We start from the raw sequence: 24,290 nt of genomic DNA, 5'->3' as shown, positions 1-24,290 counted from the left end.
GGGAGCCTGAGCACCAGGACAGGGCCCTGCTTCTCCACTTGAGGCAGGCATGTGAGTAGAGCACAACCCATCAACCAGTCTTACCGAGCCACCTGTTTTGTAACACATTGGTAACAGATCCACCCATTTAGACCTTAATATTCTAACTTAGATACAAAACCATTGTAGAAAACAATGTTCCTCAACTACTCTAAGATCCTACAAAAACTCTTGCTGAAGTCAATGACATGCAATGCCCCCCTCAGCAGGCAATCAGACAGGAAGCATGCTCTCCATTCCTGGCCAGCCTCCAAATCTCTCCTTCTGCTTTCAAAAGAACAATAATAATTACCTGTCATATCCAGAATCTTTGAAGCGCTGGACAACGATTTTATTTTAATTCCAATTTTAGACGCCATGTCCCCACCATTTACCCTATGTAGGGTAAAATCTGAGACTGCAGTTATTGGAGGCTGATGATTTTCTCTCCATGCATCTTTTTTCACTTCTGTCAAGTTTTCACTTGCATTAAAGTGAGTATCAACTTCTTTCATATCCATTGAACGATCTTTAAATTCTGTATGTTTATACATACAATCAGACATTTTAAATAAGCTGCAAAAGATGCAAGATTTTTATTACTTTTTTTATGTTAGTTTCTCCAATATTTGAAAAATAAGCATATTTATATTAGAAACACAACTAATGCGTTACAATATTAAGAAAAGTTTGTATCTAGTTTTATTTGATCTGACATTCTTCCACATGAAGAAGACTCCTTTCAAGGTACATCTTAACTTTCATTCCAGAAAGCACCCCCCAAAAAATGAACTCCCTGTCCAGATGAGTTCTGAATCCTAACAGTATATTAACTGCCAATCTCTGCATAATTAAAAAAAAAGAGACATACAAGGTTTGAGGACTGAGAAGAGCTGGGCATAGGAGAAGAGCTTATCTGTAAAACCTTATCTCCTAGGCAGCACTGAAATCACGCTGTGAACTGCTAAGGATATTCCTGGTTGGCTGAAAAGCTAATCATCTGTCTTCTTGCTCTTCACAATAGAAAATGAATTTGAAGTAGTATTTTCAATAACGTGTCCTATCTAAAAAATTATTAACATTAATAAAACAACAACATACTTACCTTCCTCATAAAAGAGGCTGAACTCATTCAATGACGCATTTAATTACAGTACTAAAATATTGCCAAAAGCAATTGGCAATTGGCAATATTGCAAAAAACGTCTTTTTTCTTTATATTGAAAGGATTTAATGTCTGGAGCTCTGCTGAAGTATGCAGAGGATCAAAAACTCTGTATTTCAGAAACAGACCTAAAACAATCACACAATTGATGAATCGTCAGAATTGACTACAAACATACCTTTTTCGAAACGTTGAATGAACACTCTCATCAAAATTTTCTGGAAAATTAATTAATATTTTACTCTGTGAGAAATTTGAATCAGGTTGCTGACAAATCCTTGTTCCTATTTTATATTTAGCTTGATCAGGTGAAAGAATCATTGAAGCCATTTTCAGACTTTCATGCTTTTTTGTTCTTTCTCCTACACATAATCGGAACATTTCTTTTTCAGAGGCTATGCCAAAATGAGAAGGTGCTGGTGATTTATCGTTTACTTCCTCAGTGATACTCTTACATTGTTGTATAAACTTCTGGTGCTTTATCCCTCCTAGAATAGACAATAATTATTTATATTAGTATTCACTCATATTCCTATTTATACTCATTTCCTTAAATATCTTCCACATAAAATTAGCCAGCTTCACATATTACAAGAACTTATCCTATTTTATTGCAAGAACTCTCTAAGTTTTATGACTCATTCTGACAAATAAAATACATCTCCAGTCAATTAAAAAGTTATAAAAATAGGGCCACTTTCTGTGTTATTTAAAGTAATGGAGCAAAGCTATTCCTGAGCACTACAAAGTAGATGAAAATTACTTCGAGATATATCCATCACTTTAATCCCAGAAATTTGTAAAATGGAAAAATGTTACTCTGCCTCATCAGGTAGACAGTCTGTTTTAAAAATGGATAAAATTACCAGACTCGAAGTTCCTGCTAAGAACAGCTGTGAGATAAGACCTGTAATCTCAACAGCCAAAATTCCTAATGAAGTCAGTCTGGTTCCACAGTCACTTTAGTTACTTACAATTTGTGGGCTTAGTTCTTGGTAGGATCAGTGTCCTGATCTGAGTGACTAAACAAGCATTACTGTCAGCAAAAGAGGCAACAGCAGAAATGAGCAATTGGATGCAACAAGATTAAAGAATAGCTGTATTACATAGCCTTCACTTTGATCTGCTAATCATTTAACCATTTCCTTACAGCTTGGAGTACGCATAAAATTAATTAATAAAAATAGCTTTGACCCCATCTGCTGCAAACCAGGGGTCAGACATTCTATAAACACCAGAAAGCTTACTTGAGAGTAAGTTGCTCTTGATGAGATTGCTCTCGCATGCAGTGGGAAAAAAACCCTCTACCTTAACAGTATAATGCCTAAGCAGAGAATATCATAAATCAACACAATAGCTAAGAAATGCAGAAATCTAGTCGATGGTGATAAACCAATGAAATTCTTAAAAGAAAAAAAAAATTCCCGAAGGTGACTAAATGTCAGGGAGGAAGGAATACACCACTTAGCAACAACGACCAGGTTCTAATTTATTTACTTACTTATTTTGCCTCCTGAGTACGAATGTGGAAAAATAAAAGGGGAGAGAGAGAGAGAGAGAGAGAAGATAAAAAGGAAAAAGGAAAATAAAGGGAGAAGAGGAAGTTAGATTCATACGAACTCTGTGTGTCTTGGGTGGGAGAAGATCATCAGGTCCACGCGGTGCATTATTCTTGCAGCTGCTTCCCACTCTTCCACAAAGCACCATAACACAAAGTGAAATAGCTTACTCCTTACATCACCCACTTCTGCACAGTGAACTTGCAGGCTGTACATGCCCAAAGAGGACTGCTACTATGCCAAACCTTTTCTATAACCAAGACCATTCCTTTGAACTGAAATATATTATGCCTGCATTTGCATACATAGAATACTCCATAATTCACAGCATTAAAGGAAAGAAGAGGAATTATATGTCAAGTTAATTATCTGTCAAGCCATTTAAAAAGAATGCCAAATATTTTACCTGTGCCACTGCTGGCTGTGCTTTTTTCCAGTTCCCTCTGTAACTCCTCTACAGGTGGAATTTCATCAATTGCTGGAGCGGGTGCAATCCACCAAATGTTTGACTTGCTATTTTCTAAATCTCTATCACAAAAATGCAAGGTAAAAGCATTCTTTAAGCACCCTCTGCAACATGTAGATTAAAACTACTAGTCATAACAGACTGTTTCTCCTGCTAAAAAACTTTTTAATTCATATGATTTTTAATCACAGCAAATTTAAGAGGCAAAAATTCTGCTAAACTCCTCTTACACACAGAAGATACATCTGCATTATCCAAATCTCGTTAGCAACACTGAGAAAAATACTTCAAAGTACGAGTTGGTGGAACCAGGAAATTTCTAGCCCCAGATTTCTATTAAGAAGCAGAAAAGGAAGTTATAAAAAAAAATCTGTTGTAAAACGATTCAGAGTCTGGAAATACTTGGGAAACAATTATATGTATTTAATGGTAAAGATTTACCTTGTTTTTGCATCTGGTCTTTCATAAAATAAATTATCCAATGAAAAGACCTCGTCTGCGGAGCTGAACATTTTTAGATCGAATGTTTATCTCTAAATCTGTAAAAGGCAGCACAAGTAACTGAAACAAAGTTTCTAAAACTGGACCTGTACAAGGAATATAAATTTCAGTGATACAAGTGCTGATATTTTGTCTGCAGGTTTACTTTTGCTTTTAGAGATCTTGTCTGAACCCTTAATGCCGCTTCATAAAGAGAATCTCTTTCATAATACAATACAGATCCTATTACCTGTGATCAAAAAATCCTTTAGGACAGCACTTTAAACAACATTTACATTACCATGAGTCAGAAGGAAAAAACTGGTTACTACTGAAGATCCAGGTACAGCCTTTGTTAAATTATCTCATTTTTAAAAACAATGCTGAAATTTGTTTAGACATTTGCTGACTGTGATCTTTTTCTCAGACTGTTTCCGTTTTGATGGAAAAAATATACCATTTGCCTCTGGAACAGACTATCAATTTCACAAAATAAATGAACTGTTTTATTATTTAAATATATATATATTAATTCACAAATGAATCGGACTTCTTTTTCACCTATAAGAAATTTGCTTACCTGGGTAATTGGACTATGGGCCCAACTCCTTAATGAGATTTGCTAGGAAACAACAGGATCACAGCTTATTTCTAATGTATCAGTTTTTAAAATACACATTAATAAAAGTATTATTCCATTAGCATGACCCCTGGGCATTAGACCATGTTTACATGTCTGCGTTGAGAAGTTCCATAGCTCTTTATTTTGCTTAAGGATGGACTGAAAAAGTAAAGATTTCACTAGAAGAATACGACAGAAATGATCTTATGAGTAAAAACCTTAGGTTCATTTATACTTAGTAAAATAGCAAAGCAACTTCAACAATTTAGAAATGCCAATTTAAGACAATTCTGATGATAAAATAACAAAGCAAACCTATCTTCTTTGCCTACAAAGATACACTAAAGGTGATGTGGTGTTTTTGTTTTTCTTTTTTGCTCCAGCATCTCATTATAGTAACATAAAAAAAAAATCTTAGAATGCTTTGCAAATAGAATTCAGGTTCGCTTAATTACTGTGTACTGTCACTTGTGAATGTAAATTAAAAAAAATTTTCTTCCACAGAAGCTGCAAAACTTCAAATACACCATAAGAATCTTTCAAATTTAAAACAGAAAACATTTCACAATATGAGCAGAATATCGAGCATATAATCATAACTGTGACTACAGTTATTTAGATTCTAGAACTTCAAACAAGAAACCTGTCAATGCCCCCAATGCATTCCTTTTCACTGCAAGTCTGCAACACTTCTGCAAACCTCTGTCATTCTCCAGCACCAGGTTTTGTCATTTCCCCCTTCAACTCTAACCAGCAGCATTGGCATTAGAAATCATATTAGTCTAACAAAGCAGGCTAATTTTGCCACCATCCTATGGCATATGCAACACCAGCAATCTAAAGCAGGAGTTCTCTTGTTGGGTATCAGTAGGGGCAGCAGAAAGCATTCATCAGTGCCACGAAGCTGCATTCAAGCAGTGAAGGGCCACTGAAGAAATAACCACCTGTCCATCAGCTCCAAGGAGCTGCAAACACTGCTCACCAGTATAAAATGGTTTTCATACATAAAGCACAGAATGTGCAAGCCAGGATTGTGCAGCACCATCTAAACATTTTTTCTTTATGCTTCCCACCCGTGAGTAGTCTTTGTTATTCACAATATTTAAACTCCTAAGCCCTCCAGGCTCCCTCTCTACACAGCCTTTATTCTTTGACTGGCTCCATTAATTCCAATTGCTTACTGACTTAAAGTGATACAACTTGTTGAGGGGAAAACCCTGGCTCAATGCTCCTCTATGTGGCGCTGTTTTTGCCCATCTGCTCACTGCCTGCCTGTCAGGACATCTCCACAGTAATCCTGAGCCAAGAAATTGTGAAAACTGTCTCAGACTCTTATGTGCAAAAAAAAACCAAAAAGCCTCAACACTTAATGCTGCTGGGTAGCACAGGGAAAACACATATTCAAGATGGCAAAACAAAGATGGGTAGGTGTTTGCAGGAGTACTACCAAATATTGGTTCATTTACAGACAGACACGTACCAACTCCTGTAAGCAAAGAACTTTTTATGTATCTGCTTAAAGAAACAGTTTCTTACAGACACATGGGGTTTTCTTCTGTTTTGAAGCTGCTTTGCTTTTTATTTCCCTCCTAAGCCCCAATCCTTGCCTCAGGCCGCTGCCTTCACCACAGTGAATTCTCCAGGGGGCGCCAACTGAAGGTCCCCACCTCCAGGGACGGCGAACCGAACAAACGCTACTCCTCGCTCTCAGTTGTGGAGAGGTACCCTTGCAGGGAGGCAGGGGTCATCTCCACCTCGCAGCGTCCATTCCCCGCTCCCACAAGCCCGACGCCCTGCCGAGCTCCCTCTGCTCTCCTCCTTCAACCGAGGGCGAAGCTGTCAGGGCGCCTCCCGTCACCCCCGCACAAAATGGCGGCGGCGGCGAAGCAGTGCGGCAGCCGCGCGGTCGCTTTGTTTCAGCCCGCAGCGGGCAGAGCCCTCTGCACGCGCTCCGGGTGCCAGATTTAGGGCTTGGCCAAGCACGGATTTACCTGAAATTATTCTCTTGTCGGGAAGCCCTTACTCGTTTTCACCCTGATACAAATCAACATAGGAGGCTGATTTCTGCATCGTGTGACTGCATTATCAAAAGGGTTCTTACAGGAAAGAGGAATAAATACACTGAAAATATTGTTCCTTAAAACATTTTCTAGTAGATTTCTGAAAAGTCATATATATATATTCTTGCTGCTGCACTAGAGCAGCACAGGTGTTTCAAACAAATTATATGAAGTGAGCCACTACCATGTAAAGTATTTGTGAAATGCAGAAGTGGGTTGCTGTTATTCTCCCACAGAAATACCGCAGCTTACAGATCGGGACTTGCCATTAGACAACAGCTGCTGAACAAGTAAATTTAAAATAAATTGCAGAACCGTCTCAGAAAAACTAAATTTTGAGCTGGTTCAAAGCTTCATGCCATTCAACAAATACTATAGAGGCAGCGACTGTAAATATGTATTTCCTCATACATAAATAGATTAAAAGCAGACATAAGATTTTCTCAAATATTGATTGATTTTAACATTAATAATTTTTATTTAAGCAACTTTTTTTTGTTTTACTTTCTTGAAAATATTAATTTTTAACCTTCAATTTCAAATTTGTAGACATTGTTTACGTACGTATATTCTCTTGTGCTGTGCAAGCCCTGGTCAATTAAAAGGGTGCATGAAAGGTTATATTCATTTTTACAATTCTGTGTATAGGAGTTTTTTCCCCCTTATTATTACTTCTAATTTCTGATTATTTGACTCACATCAAAACTCTTTCATATTACAGTATGCCAAAATTGGCACCACATGTTTAGATGCTCTCATCCGCCTCTCATCTAATGACTGGGCAAGGAGCCAAGGGCAAGAAGCACTTCTTTCCTACTTCCAGCATGACAGGATTTTGGCCAGCACAGAGTAACAAAAGATTTTATGATGAACAGTTTAGAATACAAACAGGATTGCTGATGAAAACATTGTCTGACATTAAATTCTGAAACCACCAATATTATTCATTAATTTATATAAAAATGGGGACATTTTTGAGGACTACTCGTTGTATTCTTACAATAAATTCTGAAACCAGAAAACATTTTTACTTCTTACTATTAAAGAATGCCTTCTTCAATTCTGGCCTCAGGCAAGTTTCCATCTTAGTTCACAACATCTGCTTTTAGCTGACCAGACTTTAAAAGTTTAAAGCGATAATACAAACAGTTCATTTTTTAAAGCTATTTTTTCTTCGATTCCCTTCCCTAGGTGACATCTCCCTCAACACACATACACAAATCACATAAAATATATAGCAAAGCAGTCTCTCAACAGCTCTGAGACAGTTTAATTTTTGATTTCCCTCAAGCCTAACATCTGATCTGCCATATGTTTTGAGTCTTTCCAACTCATAGAGATCACATACTAAGCCATAAACCTCCGTATTCTGGAGCAATGCAGCTAAAAAAATCACGAACACCAGGCATGGGTCAGTGATCCATATGATAACAGAAGAATCCTCATAATAAATACAAATTTGTTAGAACCTTCAGTTTTCTTCAGAACTTACAAATCGAACAAATAAACTATGAACAAATTAAATGCAGAAAAATGAGACCTACGAAGAATGACAATTGTCAGTATCCTATCTTAGTTTCCTTTGTCCAGCTTTATCCACAGTTTCAGAGATCTAACAGCATAAACACTGGTCTCTAAAAAGCACCCCACCTCATAACAAATCACTGTGAAATATTGGGTCTTAAAATCACAGGCAAGCCTTAAACCATATGATTTTTTTACCAAACGCTTGAGATTGGGGCAAGCATTCATTTTTTAAAGAAAACATAGTAAAATTCAAGAATTTAAAAAACATTTGCAGTTGTAACATCTTTTTCAGTCAAAACAGGGAAATAAAAATATAGCACTAACTAGGTTGCCTAAGTGAGGAAAAGCAGGGGTGAATTTCTTGCGTTTTGTTCCTCTGACTAGCACTTAGAAATTTGGCCCCATTGCAGCACCCCTGCAGAAACTTAAACAACTCATGGAAGCTAAAGTAACTCATGTGCATAAGTGTTTGCAAGATTGGGTCTTAAGAGAGCTAAACGCAGCTTCCCCTGGAAGCTAGCAGTGCTGCCCTGCATGTCAGCCAGAGGGGATCTCCCAGACCGATACATGGTGCTGCTCCCCTGGGTCCCAGCGAGCAGGCTGCTAGTGCCTTGCCCCTAACATATGCTTTCCCAGGAAGTGTAGGTCTTGAACTTTGATTTTTGTGTGGCTTAAGTAAAATATATTTACTGTACGGCTTTTCACAATGAGTTAGGGAAAGCATTTTTTATTCCTGTACTTCTTTACTTTCGTTCCCTGTTTTCATGTTCTCATCTGTACATTTTTTCAGACATGAACTCCTCCTACCAAACCTGTCAGACTAGCCACTAAGGACTGTTTTCATTATGTATAATATTTGCATCTTATTTCTAATTAAGAAAAGAACCACATTCAATATTTACAGCTCCACCCTGAACAAATCTCATCACGTACAAACACATCATTTTATGTCACTTAGTATTTAGAGAGATTAGCAATTTTGCACAAAGACAGAAGAGAGAGTACTGAGAATAGATCTTACAGTTCACATAGCTGATACGCTGTAGTTTTTGTGTTTAATTCGTAGGCTCAGTTGATAATGAGATACATACAGAGGAAATAAAAAGAGATCAATGCTGTGTATTTGTTCCGTCAGAGTGCACTTCCTGGGAGGCAACTCATTCCTGCTTCCCTTCACATATACAGAATCTCCCATTGGTAAGGTTTAGGTGGATTCAGATTTTTCATGAACAAAAAACAAAGCTGAAAGTTGTATCTGCAACTCGTTTTGGAAAACAACTACTATTTTCATCTTGTCACCAACAATCTGCCTTTTTTTTTTTTTTAAAGGGAGAAAGGCAATAAACATTTTTGAAACCAGAAAATTCTGTTGCAATCAGAGCTTAATAGAAGCAAGAAAAACAACAAAACTCTTAATTTATTAGCATTTTGCTCTAAATTATTGTAGATTAATGATACATTGGTCCATATAACATCTGGACACTGAGTTCTCTGATCGTTTGTTCACTTTGACAAAATCCTGGCAGCATCATTTCTTATTTTGCACTGGAGCCTAGAGTACTCTAATTGGGAAGAATGATTCAGAAGACCCTGAGAAGTAATAAACTTGTACATTTCTTTTTCTCAAATGTATTATAAAATTTACAGATTTCTCCTTTTGGAATAGTTTTATCATTTGTAAAAAATAGAAGCACTTTTAACAAAAATTAACATCATGAATACTCTCAATTCTGCAGTAAGATCCCTGTTCTTGCAAGCTGTTGGTTTTTTCTTCCTTCCTTGATCCCATTCCATTACTGAACTTATTTTGATTAAGGTCCTGAAACATACAAACTGTGTTTAAAGAATCAACATGATATAAGGTGAACTGTGTTCAGCCAGTACAATTAACAGCTTGACACAGGTCAAAGACACATATTCTTGAGATAATTCTGATTGTTCTTACCATCTTTCCTGAGATAACAGTCTGCTTACTCAGTTATTTCTAATAATCTTCAGTACTGTAGCTGTGCAGTGTGTTTTAACTTAGACAGCGACAATATGCCAATTAAGTTTCTGCAGAGCATGTCATCAGAACACACTACAGATCCTTAGCTTTTTCAAACTAGGTCCATGTATACAGATTTTGTTTGATCTCTGTTCCATGTCAGCCTGGTTTTGAAACAAACTAACTAGAAGATAGTTCTTTATGATATGTTACTTATCAAGAATGTAATCTACATTGATACAGTGGGGAAGAGTTCATGCATGAACTGTCACAATATGGACCTTTGGAAGGTGCGAGGAAGCTGTACTGCTGTAAATGCAAAAAGATGTTGACATAGTGCACACAAGAATGGTGTAAGTATCTAATATTAAAGCATCTACTATGTTGAATACATCATAGCTATTGGTCTCACTGACTTTCTTCTACATATCTATTGCACAAGTCTTGAAATCATTTGACCAGGATATTTTTGCAGTTTAACCATATGCATACCTATTTAAATTTCAGTGTTGTATGTTCTGTTTGAAAATCCTTTTGAAATAAGTGTAATTCAACATTTGAAAATAGTGTCTTACATTCTGCTATGCAGTAAGCTGTACAGATATTCAGCTTTAAGGCAGGGCACTTGAGGCCATTTCACCAGTTCTGATGCTTTATCTTCTGAAAAAAAAAATTATATGAGAAGCAGCAGAATTAAAAGCCTGAATACACACAAATTTAAAAAACTGTCCATCACCAGATGGGGTTTTTTTCCAAGCAAACTGCAGACTCCATATTGCAGGACATGTCAGGAACAAGTACTGCATCAAACTGAACATGTTCTGGGAAAGTTCCAACTGAAAAGTAAAGGCAGTGACTGAAGCTTAGGGATTTCTCACCGTCACAGAAACCTTTGAGTTCAAATTCCCTCTGTACTTTGGCACAAAATGCTGAAGATGGTTTACACACGCTCAACTTAGCCTCAAAGTAACGCAACAGCTTTGGTGACAGTGGAGAGCCAGAGATATCAACATGTTGCAAAGAAAGAGAACTTCTGTCAAACTACATTTATTGATAAAAATGGAAGAGGCAGCAAAGAACACTGTTGAAAAATGCAGTATGTCGACGCACTACCAAAAGAAACAGAGTTAGAAATGAAGCACTTTTATAACAAGCTGACTACTGACAACGATACAGAAAGTAGGTGACAGCATTTCAAAGTCAAGACATTCTACATACTTGTTGATGTGTTTACAACATAGATGAAAGAGCAGTTTCAAGATTTCACAGAGAAATTCAGGCTGACACATTGACATTGATAAAGTTCTTAAAAACATCTTCTCATATAAAACCATGAAGAAAACTTCGCAATCTGCATATTTAGTCCAGCTATTCACTAATCAGTCTTGACACTTCTTAATTCAAGCTATATGGATTTACTATCTATTTTTCTTTGTAATATACACAAAAGAGGACATATTTAAATAAAGATAAAATGGTCAGTGGATTGAAGGCTGTAACTACAGAAGAACTGAGGATGTCATAATGCTCCATGCTGACAGCTTTGTGTGTCTCCTTCTGGAACGTGTTTTATGTGTTTTCTATTGGAATACCCTGTTGAAAATTGAAAGCCTTAGCTTTCAATTCTGGGGAAGATTTGGGAACTTAAAGAAACAAACGAGTTGCTAAAAAGTATGGTAGTTTTCCCCATTCCAGTTTCTCCAAACAACCTGGTTACTATAGCACTCACTGAAGAACTCTTCCTTTTGTGTGAAGCAACTTAAATCTACGCCTCCCACTTGGAGTGAGAACTCTTAAGTACTCAGTTACTGGGTTTTGTGGCCCTAGTTTGTCTTATCTCTTTCATGGTAAAACTGCCCAATATAGTATGGAATAATTAAACCTTATATACAGAGCACGCGCATCTGTGGAAACATGACTGCATGGCTTAAGAGAGTCACCTGAGAATTGGGAGACTCCTCCAGCCAAACTACTGCATTCCCCTAGGCTATAAGAGAATACAGTCTCCTGCACACTTGTCCAAATATTTAATTCATGCCAAGAAGCCAAACCAGATACCCACTGTAATTAAGCAAAGTAGGTCTAGTGACATCACTGACATTTGGTTCACATTTGCAAGGAGAGCCAAAGGGTCAAATCAATATTTGAAAGTGGAGAACTTGTTCACATTCTAATAACTCTAAATTGCAGGAGCAGATTCTATGCAACTTTAAGAACTGTTTAATATATTATGAAAGAAATGGAAAATTAAAGACTTCTACCTTAACAAAATGCTTTTGGAACTCATACTAACTCAAAGATTAGTAATATCAGGTCAACCTAAACTGTTGTTGTAGCATCGCCAACCTATATATAAAAAGAATTCTATCACCTGTCACTGTCACCTTGTTTTATTTTATCTTGGCTTTTGCTTTTGTAGAACCAGAGTTGTAAGACCAAGGAGGCCACATTAATCTCCAACATGAGCTCCTGTGTGTAAAAACCTCAGGAAATTTCACCAAGTCACCACCTTCTTAAAGCAACTTTTCCTTTTCCCTCCACGCTTTCTTGTTTTCTCCAAAGTGTGACCTTCAGACTGTATTCATGGTCTGTGCATAGACTATGGAAGTGGAGGGATTTGAGACAGAAGCATTTCCTTACACAGTAGAAGTGGCAACTGCGGGAGCACCAGGGAGAACAAAGCATTAGGATAGATCTCCTCTAAACAAATAAAATAAAAATAAATACACCACAGTGCGAGCTATTCCTCCCAGCTACTACATACACACAGGGAAGAATCTTAATCACCAGCATATAAGGTATAGAATATAGATCTTCAGGAGCTTAAGAGTGAACTTGCATAAACCTACATTAGTTGCTAGAAATAACAGTAATTAAAAAAAAATAATTGAGTGTAAGAAAGAGAAATGGACTAGAGTTTTAAGGCATAAGGCTGGTGCTGATAAAATTTTAAAAGCACTTTATGGTGTTGCCTATCAGCAAACTGCATCTGATAGTTCTGCTGCTCCTGTCTAGCTACTGCTTTCAGGAATGCCATAGGAAAGCAAAGAGAGACAAGGCAATTATTGTGATGAAGATGAGATCTATTGCTAATAATACAACAATAACAACTGTACAATAAAACAGTGGACATCAGATCAGTGGAGAAGATTTACTCAACAAAAGAAAGAAAAAAGGAAGCCACTCTCAGAGCCCTTCCCTATGGTCTGAGAGACTCCTGGAGAGTGCAACCAGACGAAGAGGACAGGTAAGTAACAGCTACTGAAATACTGATAACAGCAAAACCACGACTCACATTAAAACAGTGGAACAGAAGAATAAGAAGCATTCTTCCACCTAGAGTTGGTCAGAAAACAGTTTTCATGCTGGTAAAATTCGTATACCTCAGACCATTTTGCTTTTTAAGTTACTTCAGTTGTTTAAAGACTTCCCATCAAGACCTTGGGCAAAGAACCAGACAATTCTGATTATGGTGAAGTTTCAACAGAGCATGGCTTTGCTTTAACATTTCAGTGATTTCAATTCATTCAGAACAGTCTTGCTGGAAAAAAAAAAGTATTCAAATGAGATTTTGAAGGCGCAGAATTCCTTTTTTGATTTCAGTTCTATTTTTGCAACATCTACATTTTTCCTAGTTTCAGTTTTATAGTGGAAATCCTGGCAATGTTATTTGCTGCTATCACAAAAAACAAGCCATCTTTTCACCCTGATGATTTCTATAGATGCTGCATACTCTCTAGCTTTCTGAAGCCACAGGTAGTTGAAATTTGCATGAAATAGTATTTTTATGTCATATTTTGACATTACAGAAAGAACTGCTGGCCACATGTTTGAAAGGATTAAAGCAGCACTATCCCCATACTGAACTGGGGAGTGGGGCTTGCTGCTTACCAAATTTCTGTTGTGTACTCATGATGTTTCAAGTAAACGCTGTTATAAACATCAAAACCCACATGAAATATCTACAGAAATATTGGAGAAGAGAGGAAAAAACCTGATACTAAACACAAAAGGAGATACTGCATTTCATTACTATGATTGTTGCATTAAAGCAAGCTTTTAGGTTAATAATCTACCAGTTCTTAGAAAAAAAAGAAAATATTTCTGTCACGCACATCTAATTTCTCCAGCTTAAAATGAACTCCGTTCAAAGAAGTTAACAGTTAATGCTACCAAGGGATTTACCATGTTGCAATGCTGTCTAGCTCTAAAACACTGCCTGGAAATAGGACTTCAAGGCAGTGGAGGGGAGCATAAGCTGAGTTCAGGAGCTTTCTGTGATTCTGCATCCACTGAATCATTAGTACTTCTGAAACTCAAGAAAACTGGGTATTGTATAAAATAGCTGGAGGGAGCAGCTTCAGAACATTAAAATACAGTCCACAGGCAATCTTCTAAAAGAACTCCTCTTTCCATAGTTCTGTCCTCCTTTTTAATATTTTAAGCTAGATGCCTTAAGTGATATATGTATTACTTTCCTTTCAGTATGAGATTTCTATCTTTGATGGGCCGCTTTGGTTTCAGGGCCCCAGTGCTGCTGTCTGCTGGGGGCTCCACAAGCGTTTCTCAGCCTGCTGGGATTCGGCACACCTCAGCTAGGCCCACCAGAGTGGCGTACAGCACAGCTTTCTTTGTATGTACTTCTTTGTTCCTCTGTGGAGGGCTACGAAACAGTTTTCTTAGGAGCTGCAACTCTTTGTTCTTGCGCGGTTAGCTCTTCAGAACTGGAAGCATGGTAGACAAATGGAAACAACAAGTATACTGTTGTTATTTTCTGTTAATCAGTGAACTGAGGGTTTAACGCTACTTCTGTTATGGTGATATAAACAAGCAGTAAATACAGCACTGTCTATAATAATAAAGTAACATGAGATAAGCGTATAAGAGTAGCAGAAGCCTGGTGTTTTGGGGAGGAAGGAGGAGTTGTCAGGTTTTAGAGGTTGATCTTTTAAAAAAATTCTAGAGGTTAGAGGCAAAGTTTCCTGTGGGTTAGAACTTTAATATAAGTGCTGGAAGTATAAAAGATGCAACAAAAAAGGGTTTCAAGATAAGTCTGCTTCTCTGCTTATTCGTTCTGGGAGCAGATTTTTCTCTTTGCTCCTTTTTGCACCACTGATGCCAAAACGTGGAAAACAGGAGTACTGGCAGTGTAAATAAATAAAAAAAAACAGAATAAAACCCAACACCCAAGTATTTCTCCATGAGCATCAGTAGTTGGAATGTACCTAGAATTCACAGGTTTTAAAAATGCATAAAATAATACACTAGCCAAGCAAGAGTGCGCAGTACATTGCTTTCCCCAAATTATCTTTAATTTAAAGAATTTAATTTTGCTAAAGCAGAACACAGACTTGAAACAGGCAAATGCTTGCTCATGGAAGAGGCACAGAAGAAACCTGCAGTATGTAAAGGACCATAATACTAACAACAGTTGAAAAGCAAAATTACAATTGCTTAGAAACAGTGTAAGACAATGAAAACTTAGCTCTGCGCACTGATTAAAGAAAAAAAAAGCAAGCAAGCTTGTATGTATGTTGTTAGATCATATTGAAAGTGACATTGTGCTAAAAGGATTCAGCCAAAGAAGCTGCACTAGTGTAAGTTAGGGCAGAACTGGGTCCTATCACATATACTCTACATGTGCTGCTTGGTCTCTTATTTTGTTCTGCTCTATTCTGACCTAATGGTTGCCTCCCTTGTCTGCTATGCTGACTTCATCCTCAACCCTGACCAGCTTCCTTTTCCTGTGTATTACTACTTTCATTGCTTTGTCCATCTGTCTTTCTACCATAGTTTCATCCTCATTGTAATCTTCCATTAAGAAATCTATTGAAGCTACCATTAGACCTATTTGCTTTCCTAATATGAGATGCTTATATTTTGACTTCACTGTTTCTCAATATAGGCACACAGTAGAAACTTCAAAGTAAATCAATTGAAGGCAAATTTTCATGTAAAATGACTTAAAAAAAAATCTTTGGCTATCCCTACAAGCTCTTCACTGATTTCAGGATCTGTTCAGTTTCTTTCCTTGTTTTCCTCCATGGATTTTCTCCAGACTTCCTTTTTAAGGAAAGATTTGACTTTGCATTCCACCCCTCCTTCAGAAGAAATTTTCATCAGAGCTCTATGGGCACCAAACACTATCAAGTAAGGCTGTGTTACATATATAGTACGTACTGCTTTGCATTGCATATATAGAAATACAGATAAAGTTAGTGGAGAATAAGTTCCCACTGGCCAGTACCATGCAAAAGCACCCTGGGATAAACAAACCACACACAACACAGAGTATCATTAACTGTGACTGAGGGGTATATTTTAGGTAAAAACAAAAGGAAATTGGGTTTTCAAAGCAGAGAGGGACTGTTTAGGACACAAAGCCTACGGCTACAAGACGACTGAACATAGTAGTGATGGAATAACCTCTCAGCCTTTCTTCTGGCATGAAAGGTAGCGTTCATAGGGAAGAGGAGCATTGCAGTTGCCTTATCTCTTTGCCTTACTCATAAGCCTGCTAAGTCATGAGCTTCCACAACAGCCTCAAGATTCTTGTAACTAGAACAAACATGAAGATTTCTCAGCTTTCCCCAGCAACTACCAAATTAATACCGTAATCTTCTAGTGATTTTTCCCTGATTAGCACTATTCTCCATTCTGTCCTTTGTTAGTTTTACTGACATTGTTTAAGAAACTGCCCCTAAGCTGCTTTTGCTGTCTAAAAAAAAAAAGAAATTTTTTAAAATCCTTCCATCCAACAAAAAGAAAAAGCATTTTTTGATCCTTCCATCTAATCTTACTCGTTTCCAGTTTCTCATGAAATCTTGTAGGATAATACCCATTTTCAAATAACTTTTATTCTGCTACAAATTCCATTTAACAGAGAGACAATAAAATAGATGATCATTATGACAGCAAGCAACACCTGAAGAGTGCCACAGACACACACAAGTGTCAGTTTATTACCAAAATTGTGCAAAACCAGTGACATCTCAACACCTTGCTTGCATGGAGCATGTGTGACTAGCCACATAGCTGACAACTCTCATGGACAAAGTCTGATCAGCCCCCACTGCCCCACTCATTCCCCTTTCAGGGACACTAGTAGGAAGTCCATTTTTTGGTAGACAAAAGAATGGAAGTACTCATTTTCGTGGTTTAACCTGGCAGGCAGTTACACACCACAAGCCATGGGATGGTGGAAAGAACGGAAAAGGGGAAAAGGAGGAGAACTCACCAGCTGTTGTAAGGGCACTTAAATATAAGAAAAACCAGAACCAACCATAAAAAAAAAAAAACTACAACACTAACAACATAACACACACACACACGGGGGGAAAAAAAAAAAAGTAAAAACAAATGAGTGTGTGATGCGCTAGTAAGTGATGCACAGGGCAAATTCTGGCCTCCAACCAAGCCATGCCCAGCCAGGCCCCAAGCAGCAGCAGCAGCTGCCGTCACCCAGCCACTGCAGATGCCATATGTATGGACGTCCCTTCAGTTGGCTGAGGCCAGCTGATCTGTTTGTGCGAGGGCAGCAAGCTCACTGGCAGGGGAACATCAGAAGCAGAGAAGTCCTTGCCTGGGTATAAGCACTGCTCAGCAACAACTAACACTGGTGTTACCAACATTATTGTCATCTCAAAGCCAAAACACAGCACTGTGGCAGCTACTAGGAAGAAAAGTGACTCTATCCCTGCTGAAACCAGAATGCTCATGAATTCATTTCAGATTTCTTAACATTAGATGTTTTGGAAATGTCTGTTGGACATTCCATTTCCCAGAGGTAAGCGTTCGGGCTTTGCTGCCTTCTTAAACAGCAAGATTATTTTTCATCCATTTAACTTATCACCTCCATGTTTTGTAGCTATATTAGGAAGCAGTTGCATAACAAGCTCACACATTTCTGCAGCTATGCCATATGGTCCTGTGGTTTGCATACCACAGACTGAAGAACAAAAATAAAAATTAAAATGTAGTCATCCAAATTCTGCCCAGAAAGCAGAATGTGTGCAAGCCAAATGCTCTATTTGGAACATGGCCGTGCCAAATTACAGCACTAAAATATATCCTTGAAGAGGACATGAAGGAAAACAAAGTCCAAGAATGGGGTTTTGACTTGAGGAGGTGTAGGAGGACTTCCGAAAACAAACTAATGTACTACATACTACCCCTCAAAAACATAAACAGAAAGCAGGCAACATGACAACAGTAAAATTTTCTAGAAGAGTTTCCAATGCTTAGAGGATCATTAGAGACTTGCAGCATTTGAGGGTTCGAAAAGTTTATTTTTAAATGACTGCCCCACCTATTCCAGATACAGCTGTCTTTGCTGCTTCGTACTGTCCCTGATGCATCTGGAGAGCACTTGTCTGCCACTTGATCTGACAGGGACAGAAAGAGCTGTTTCACATGCTCCAGCTCACAAGTACACATGTACTGCATCTGACCCTTGTAGCAAAGATACTGTTAGAAGAAGAGTGGCAAAGGATGGCTCCGTGCAGTACTGAACCGAGGCATGCACCTGATTGCTGGTCACTGTGAGGAAGCCTGACACCCTGAGCAGATGGTGGAAGCGTTCAGCTGCCTGTCAGAAAACCCAAGTCTTCCCTCATCTTGCAAGTTTCCCCACTGAAATAATAATGGAGCAGAAAGAATCTGAGGATTTGGACTCTTCTAATCATAGGCTGCCTATTTCGATATTTTCATATGCTTGGGATGGGAGCAAGCAGGTGGCAGAAGAAACCAAACAGGCTTCCCATATCATTGCATTGCTGGCCATGTGCTGGAGCCTGAAAAACGACTTCTGCAGCATTCTAACACAAATCTGTGTCTGTCTCAAAGGAGAAGCCACAATAAGCTTCAAAGTTTTCCTATGCCAGCCTGGAGAAGTTACCACCTTTTCATGTAATTAGCAAAGTCAATTCTTGCAGCTTTCCATATCATAGCAATGAAACTGGTTTTCTTTTCATTACTTGTAGCTGAGAGTAAAATAAAAAGAAAGATACCAGACAATTTTCTTGAAAAATAAATGAATCAGTCAAGTTGCTGAAAACTACTCACAAGAAAATTTATCCTTGAAATTTAATATAGAACAAGCATGACAGCACACACTTTGAATAATGCTGTTCCAAGACACATTATCCTCTCCTTTTAATGAAAGCAAAAAAAAAAAAAATAGGCTACATATCGAAGTTCAGTAACTATCACCTCTGCAGCAGCAGGCATGCACTACAGTAGTACTGGAGACTTAAAGGTATGACTACACTGATTATGAACAGATTGCAAGAAATTAAGTGCTTTTCTCAGATTTTAGTATTGTTACCCCAAGGAGAAAACAAAGTAGTGACAGAAAAATGCTGTAAGTATATCACAGTCTGCACTGTGAATTCTTCTGATTTACTGCTGTGCTGAGAGATCTTACAATCATGTTATTTAGTTGCCTAGACTAGGGCTTGCGGTTCCCAATTTAAATTTCTATATTTGCCTTTCAGCCAAAGGATCTGGGAGCGTGAACCATGAACACATACAATTACAGATAGATGCGAGGCTGGAAATACAGACACCAAGAGCTACCTGTAAAGAGTGCTATCATGGAAAGCCTTTTTTTAATATATTACCTGTAACAGAGGACAGAATTAGTGGAGAAGTGAGATGGTGGTCACTGGGTTTCTTCCTCGATAAAATTCAGCTATCATTATGCCTGTGTCAGGGCACACAGAAAGCCAACAACTCCTGTCGTGGCAGTCAGGAGGGGTGTTGGGGTTGGGCAGGGCACGACCAATCCCACCACCGCAGCCAGGAGCAGGGCAGAGAGAGTCCTGGGGAGCCAAGGCAGCCCCACTTCCCATCTGGCACCTCCCTGGGGTTGGACTGGGATGTCAGCCTCCAAGTCCTGCCCAGCTCAGAGCAGGAGCCTAAGTGGAGTCCGAGCCAGTGAGCTGGGGCTAATCAGGGCACATCAGTGCCTCCTGGACCCTAGCAAGACTGAATATCTTTAACCACTTCAAGATAACTTTGGAATAAGGGGGGGGGGGGGAAATCACCCTTACAATGTCCCTGGCTTTCCTCCCTTTGGAGACCTAGGAGTAAAATTCCCATTAATCTCAGTAGTGCAAATTAACACCTATCAATCTATCAGGAGAAAAAAGAAACTGTCTCTGAATGTTTGGATCAGTAGCTTAACCCTTACACTCCAGCCTACAAAATGATTTAGTGTGCAGAAGAACACTCACGCTGCAATATTCTGCATTTCAGTGGATGAAATTAACTGTATGCACATTTTCTGAGCTTGTCTGAAGTTTTGCTTCCAACCTTATTAGAATACTGCAGTAGTCTACAACTTCACTTTCTAGATGATTTGCAAGCTATTTTTTTAATCAATTTTCAGCCATGCATGATCAAACCTACCAAAATTAGCATGCACTTCGAGATTTTTTTTTTCCTTTCCTTTTTGCAAATAAAGCTTCTTAAGAATTAGAATTTATGTCTATTTTCAAAGAGAATTTTTTTGGCTTATCAAATGTCTGTAGACCTCAAAAGTTGCTATTCTTGGCTACAAAGCTGTCACAGATGCTTACACTACTTTCTGGTTTGATTCTGCTTATTGTAAATAATACCATGAACAGGCAACAAATACATATTGTTGAAAGAATAATGGCATTCTTCTGTCTTAATGTTTTAGCTAGTATTCAACATGGAGAGGATTAAAGAATCTCCAGAAAAAAAAAAAATTAAATGTAGTGTCTTCAAAAAAACCCAACGAACTCCAGAAATGAAAGCTGTTGTGCTACAATTGTTCATTCTTTAAAAAGTAATGCAGTGAGTACTTTAGATTTAGTGCTTTCAGGACTTATTCAATGTTATCAAAACAGAGAGCATTAAAACCTGTGGTCGTACAGGTGTAATGCAATAGAAAGCGTAGCAGAGTAGCAAAATCCTAAGCTGCAGTGAGGACTTACTCAAATACAACAGCTGTGGGCAAAGAAACAAAGGAAGGAAGCTGCTTACCCACAAAGGGCCTCAGATATGCAGGGATCTCCAGTAAGATACCCTTGCCTCCACTGCCAACCTTTAAATGAGGTCTGGGAAGGGTTGGATCCTGGCTCCACTCTTTCCAGTCACTCAGGGGCATTGCATGCACCTGAGTTTCCCTGGGTTGGCCCCGCCTTCCCACCAGGCGCTCAATCACACAAGCTGTGACTTAGCTACAACTAGCATAAAAAGTGTTTTTTGAAGAACTTCTTAAGAAGATCGTGTGTAGAAGGGCACAGAGTTGATGTATGATTACATTTTGTTCTGACTAGCACTAGGTATGTCCGTAACAGCTATGTGGAAGTGAAAATTTTCAGAACATCCTTTGTCTCACTGACTCTGTCAGCCAATACAGTATCCTTTGGAGTAGCTACAAGTGATTACTTAGGAACGCTCACTGCTGCTCTTCTAAACACATACGTGCCTACCTAGTACACACAACCCAATTCAGTGCCTTCAGGAAGGTGACATATGTTTAAAGTTAAGTGCACAGTGAAGAGCTTGGTTGGATGAAGTCCAGTGCAGCTCAAAAACCCTTATTTCAAATGCAAAATAAATTGTTCTAAGAACAGTCATGAATACATTTACAGGTTAACTTCTCAGTCTTGATAACTTTGAGATGTTGAGAGGCTTCCACAAGATGCGCTCCATGGTCTTGTTTCCACAGAAACATGAAATTCAATGCATGTCTAATTGACAATGGCAAAATACAATTTTTCCCACAAAACATCTTCAGCTCTTGACACAAACTTAGGCAGCTTAGATTTACTGGACTACTTCTAACTTGCAGTAGTTTTGCAATGGTAGATTTCAGACATACGGTGAAGGAGACTAAAATTCTGCTTGGATTACAGCATACAGTGATAAACTGAAACAAAACTCTAGGGACTGAACTATAATACTCAGCAGGTATTTCCCTTCTGGTATTTTTCCCTTAGATTTTCATTGGTTTAGGTCATATATGGGCACTCAGGTACTATTGTGTAATAGAATTGGACATCTCATGTCTGCATTGTTCTATGTGTCTCATACTTCAAATCTCCAAGGAGAACTCAGTGCCAGTATTTCAAAAAGTGCCAATTAAAGTGCAATATAGATACCTAACTCTGACAAAGCAATTTACACAAATTTCATTTGGCCTCTTTAGCCTGATTTTGCTGAAGAAAACACCTGAGTTCCTAAAGTCCCCATAATGCACACTCGAAGAGGCTGATATCTTGGCTAAGTAGAGCATCAGGGCATCTCTGCTCTTCAGAAATCTGTCAGGAGACTGCAAACCTGGCTGTCCCATTGCCAGGATTCAGTGCCAGGGCTCAGCCCCACAGGCAGCCTAGACTCATTCACAGCTCTCATGGATTTGAGTTCTCCTCTGGACTGCGATCTGTACCTGAAGGCAAAATTAAATGCTGGTGGTTTAAACACCAGACAGCTTCAGTCTCTGCATTGTAATATCATATACGCAGCTATCTTTGGTCTGCACACCCACACCTCTGCACAGAAGAGAACATTTTCACCACATTAGTCTTTCTTAGGCATATTTTCATTATTCAACATTATTTCAGTGTGTATGATAACGCAAAGGTATTAAATTGCTTTGTTCCTTTCATACGCAGTTCTTGGAACACAGTGATGGGGATTGGGTGTAGTCCATTTCCCAGAAAGCACCTCTACCGAGAAGAAAAGCACAAAGAAAAGTGTATTTCATCTGTGTAACCCCATGTTACAATTACAATCATACAATATCTAATTATGTACTCCACAAATCTTCATATTTTGTTATGAAGCTCATAATAACAAAATCTGATAAATAGATTCTCTCCCCTGGCCACTACCAATTGAGTAGAAAAAAATACTTATTTATGAAGTTTTATTAATAAAATGTGAATAATTCAAACAGCTTCTTCAGTGAAGATACAGCAGTAGAGTATACTCTTATTTGCATATAAATGAAATGATGCTTTAGTGTCAGAGTGAAGAATTAAATAATATGAATTTTTACAGTGCAATCCTGACAGCCTCATAAATATCATGGTCATAAGTTGCAGTTTCCTAAAATCTCATTTTATCTTTTATTACAAAAATATGACCAAAAAGCCAAGTCCTTCTCATTTTACACGTGTGAGTATTCCCAATGACAACATAATTATGCAGTAAGTGAGGTTACCAGATTCAGCTTTATGTCAGATAGAGGAGCAAAAGCACAGCATTACCGATGCACCTATTAGGAGAACAGAATCTCTCATTTAACCATTAAAAAAGCACACCTTATGTGCTGGCGAAATATAGAAAACAACAATGACAACTGTAAATCTACTTTCAAACAAATGTTCCATGTAACGATAATATATAACACAGGGAAAAGAAAAGCACTCAGTTTAATATATATAAGATGCCAGTTTTCCCCTTAGCCACGTGGGTACAATTTTGGCCAGGCGCTGTATTCCTGTTAGGCTGTAAGCAATCACAGAAGTTGCAGCAAATACACAAACATTCAAATTACTTTAAATGGATAGTTGCTGCCGAAGAAAGCTTTAATTTTGTCTAAATGCTGAAAAAGTCTCTGAAGCATCACTCCAGACCAGCTATATCGCTTTGCTTTTGGCTGTAGTCTCAGTCATTTGCTGAGGCACGGCTGATGAGCTGACCCTTTAACGGACTGCAGAAACAGTATGGAAGGACGAGATTTGGACAGAGAGAGCTCAGCTGGACTAAGTGCATTCTTCTAAGTGGTAAATAAAAGCAAGGGCTGGAGACTCCCCTTGAGAAACTGCTCTGAGAGATGTTGAGTAACGTGGGACAAAAAGTGGCTGCAGTCATCTCCCCATTACCTAAAATTATTCTTTCCCATCCCACACCGCAGTGCTGTGCAAGTGGGACAGGACAGTCAAAGATGGAAAAGGCACAGGCAGAAAGGAAAGATATATGTGGGGTGGCAGTAAAAAAAGGATTATATTTTGAGTACTTGGAGAGCTTGTCAATATAGGAATTTATGTATGAAGTATAGAAAAGATAAAGACATCAGGAGCCAAGAAATCACCCACAGCCCTTTCCTGTTTTTTTTTCAAGAACTAATTATTGTTAGTGGTACTGAATTGAGTACTGAAGACCACTCTATTTGACCTTGCTTGATTCCAGCTACCAGGCATTACTCCCTCCTCCTATATCACTTTTTAGTAGATTTAAAGGGCCCTAACATTCAATATGCCTTTCTGTGTGTGTATGTATACACTGTTGTAAACTCAACTTTCAATCTTTTTGATTCAGTAGTTAAATTAAGATTTTTAGTTCTTCAATTACATAGCATTTTCTCTGACAGTTCTTTTCTGTACTCATTTCATTTTTTTGGTATCTATCTTGCGGAGCTGTACACAT

The 24,290-nt window shown here is 38.2% G+C and overlaps 1 protein-coding gene across 8 annotated transcripts in view; it reads right to left on the bottom strand.

Annotated features, from left to right (window-relative positions):
* Positions 1–24,290, bottom strand: part of HFM1 (HFM1, ATP dependent DNA helicase homolog) — a 58,450-nt gene that overhangs the window by 30,054 nt on the left and 4,106 nt on the right. For 5 of the 8 annotated variants that reach the window (XR_002441200.1, XM_021404912.1, XM_021404917.1 and 2 more), the window contains exons 3-6: positions 3,650–3,747; positions 3,149–3,270; positions 1,362–1,671; positions 332–594 (exon numbers count right to left, since the gene is read on the bottom strand). Coding sequence is in view for 7 of the 8 variants with exons in the window: in XM_021404912.1 (XP_021260587.1) it covers positions 332–594; positions 1,362–1,671; positions 3,149–3,270; positions 3,650–3,720 (766 nt within the window). In the remaining variant the exon portion in view is untranslated. Of the gene's footprint in view, positions 1–331; positions 595–1,361; positions 1,672–3,148; positions 3,271–3,649; positions 3,748–4,268; positions 6,404–24,290 lie in introns of those variants that run through there. The other 3 variants (XM_021404914.1, XM_021404915.1, XM_021404913.1) reach the window with 2 other exon arrangements.

Source organism: Numida meleagris, chromosome 7 (assembly GCF_002078875.1).
Source record: "Numida meleagris isolate 19003 breed g44 Domestic line chromosome 7, NumMel1.0, whole genome shotgun sequence".
Lineage (NCBI taxonomy): Eukaryota > Metazoa > Chordata > Aves > Galliformes > Numididae > Numida > Numida meleagris.
Note: the sequence above shows the minus strand (reverse complement) of the source record. Positions and strands in the feature narration are given on the sequence as shown.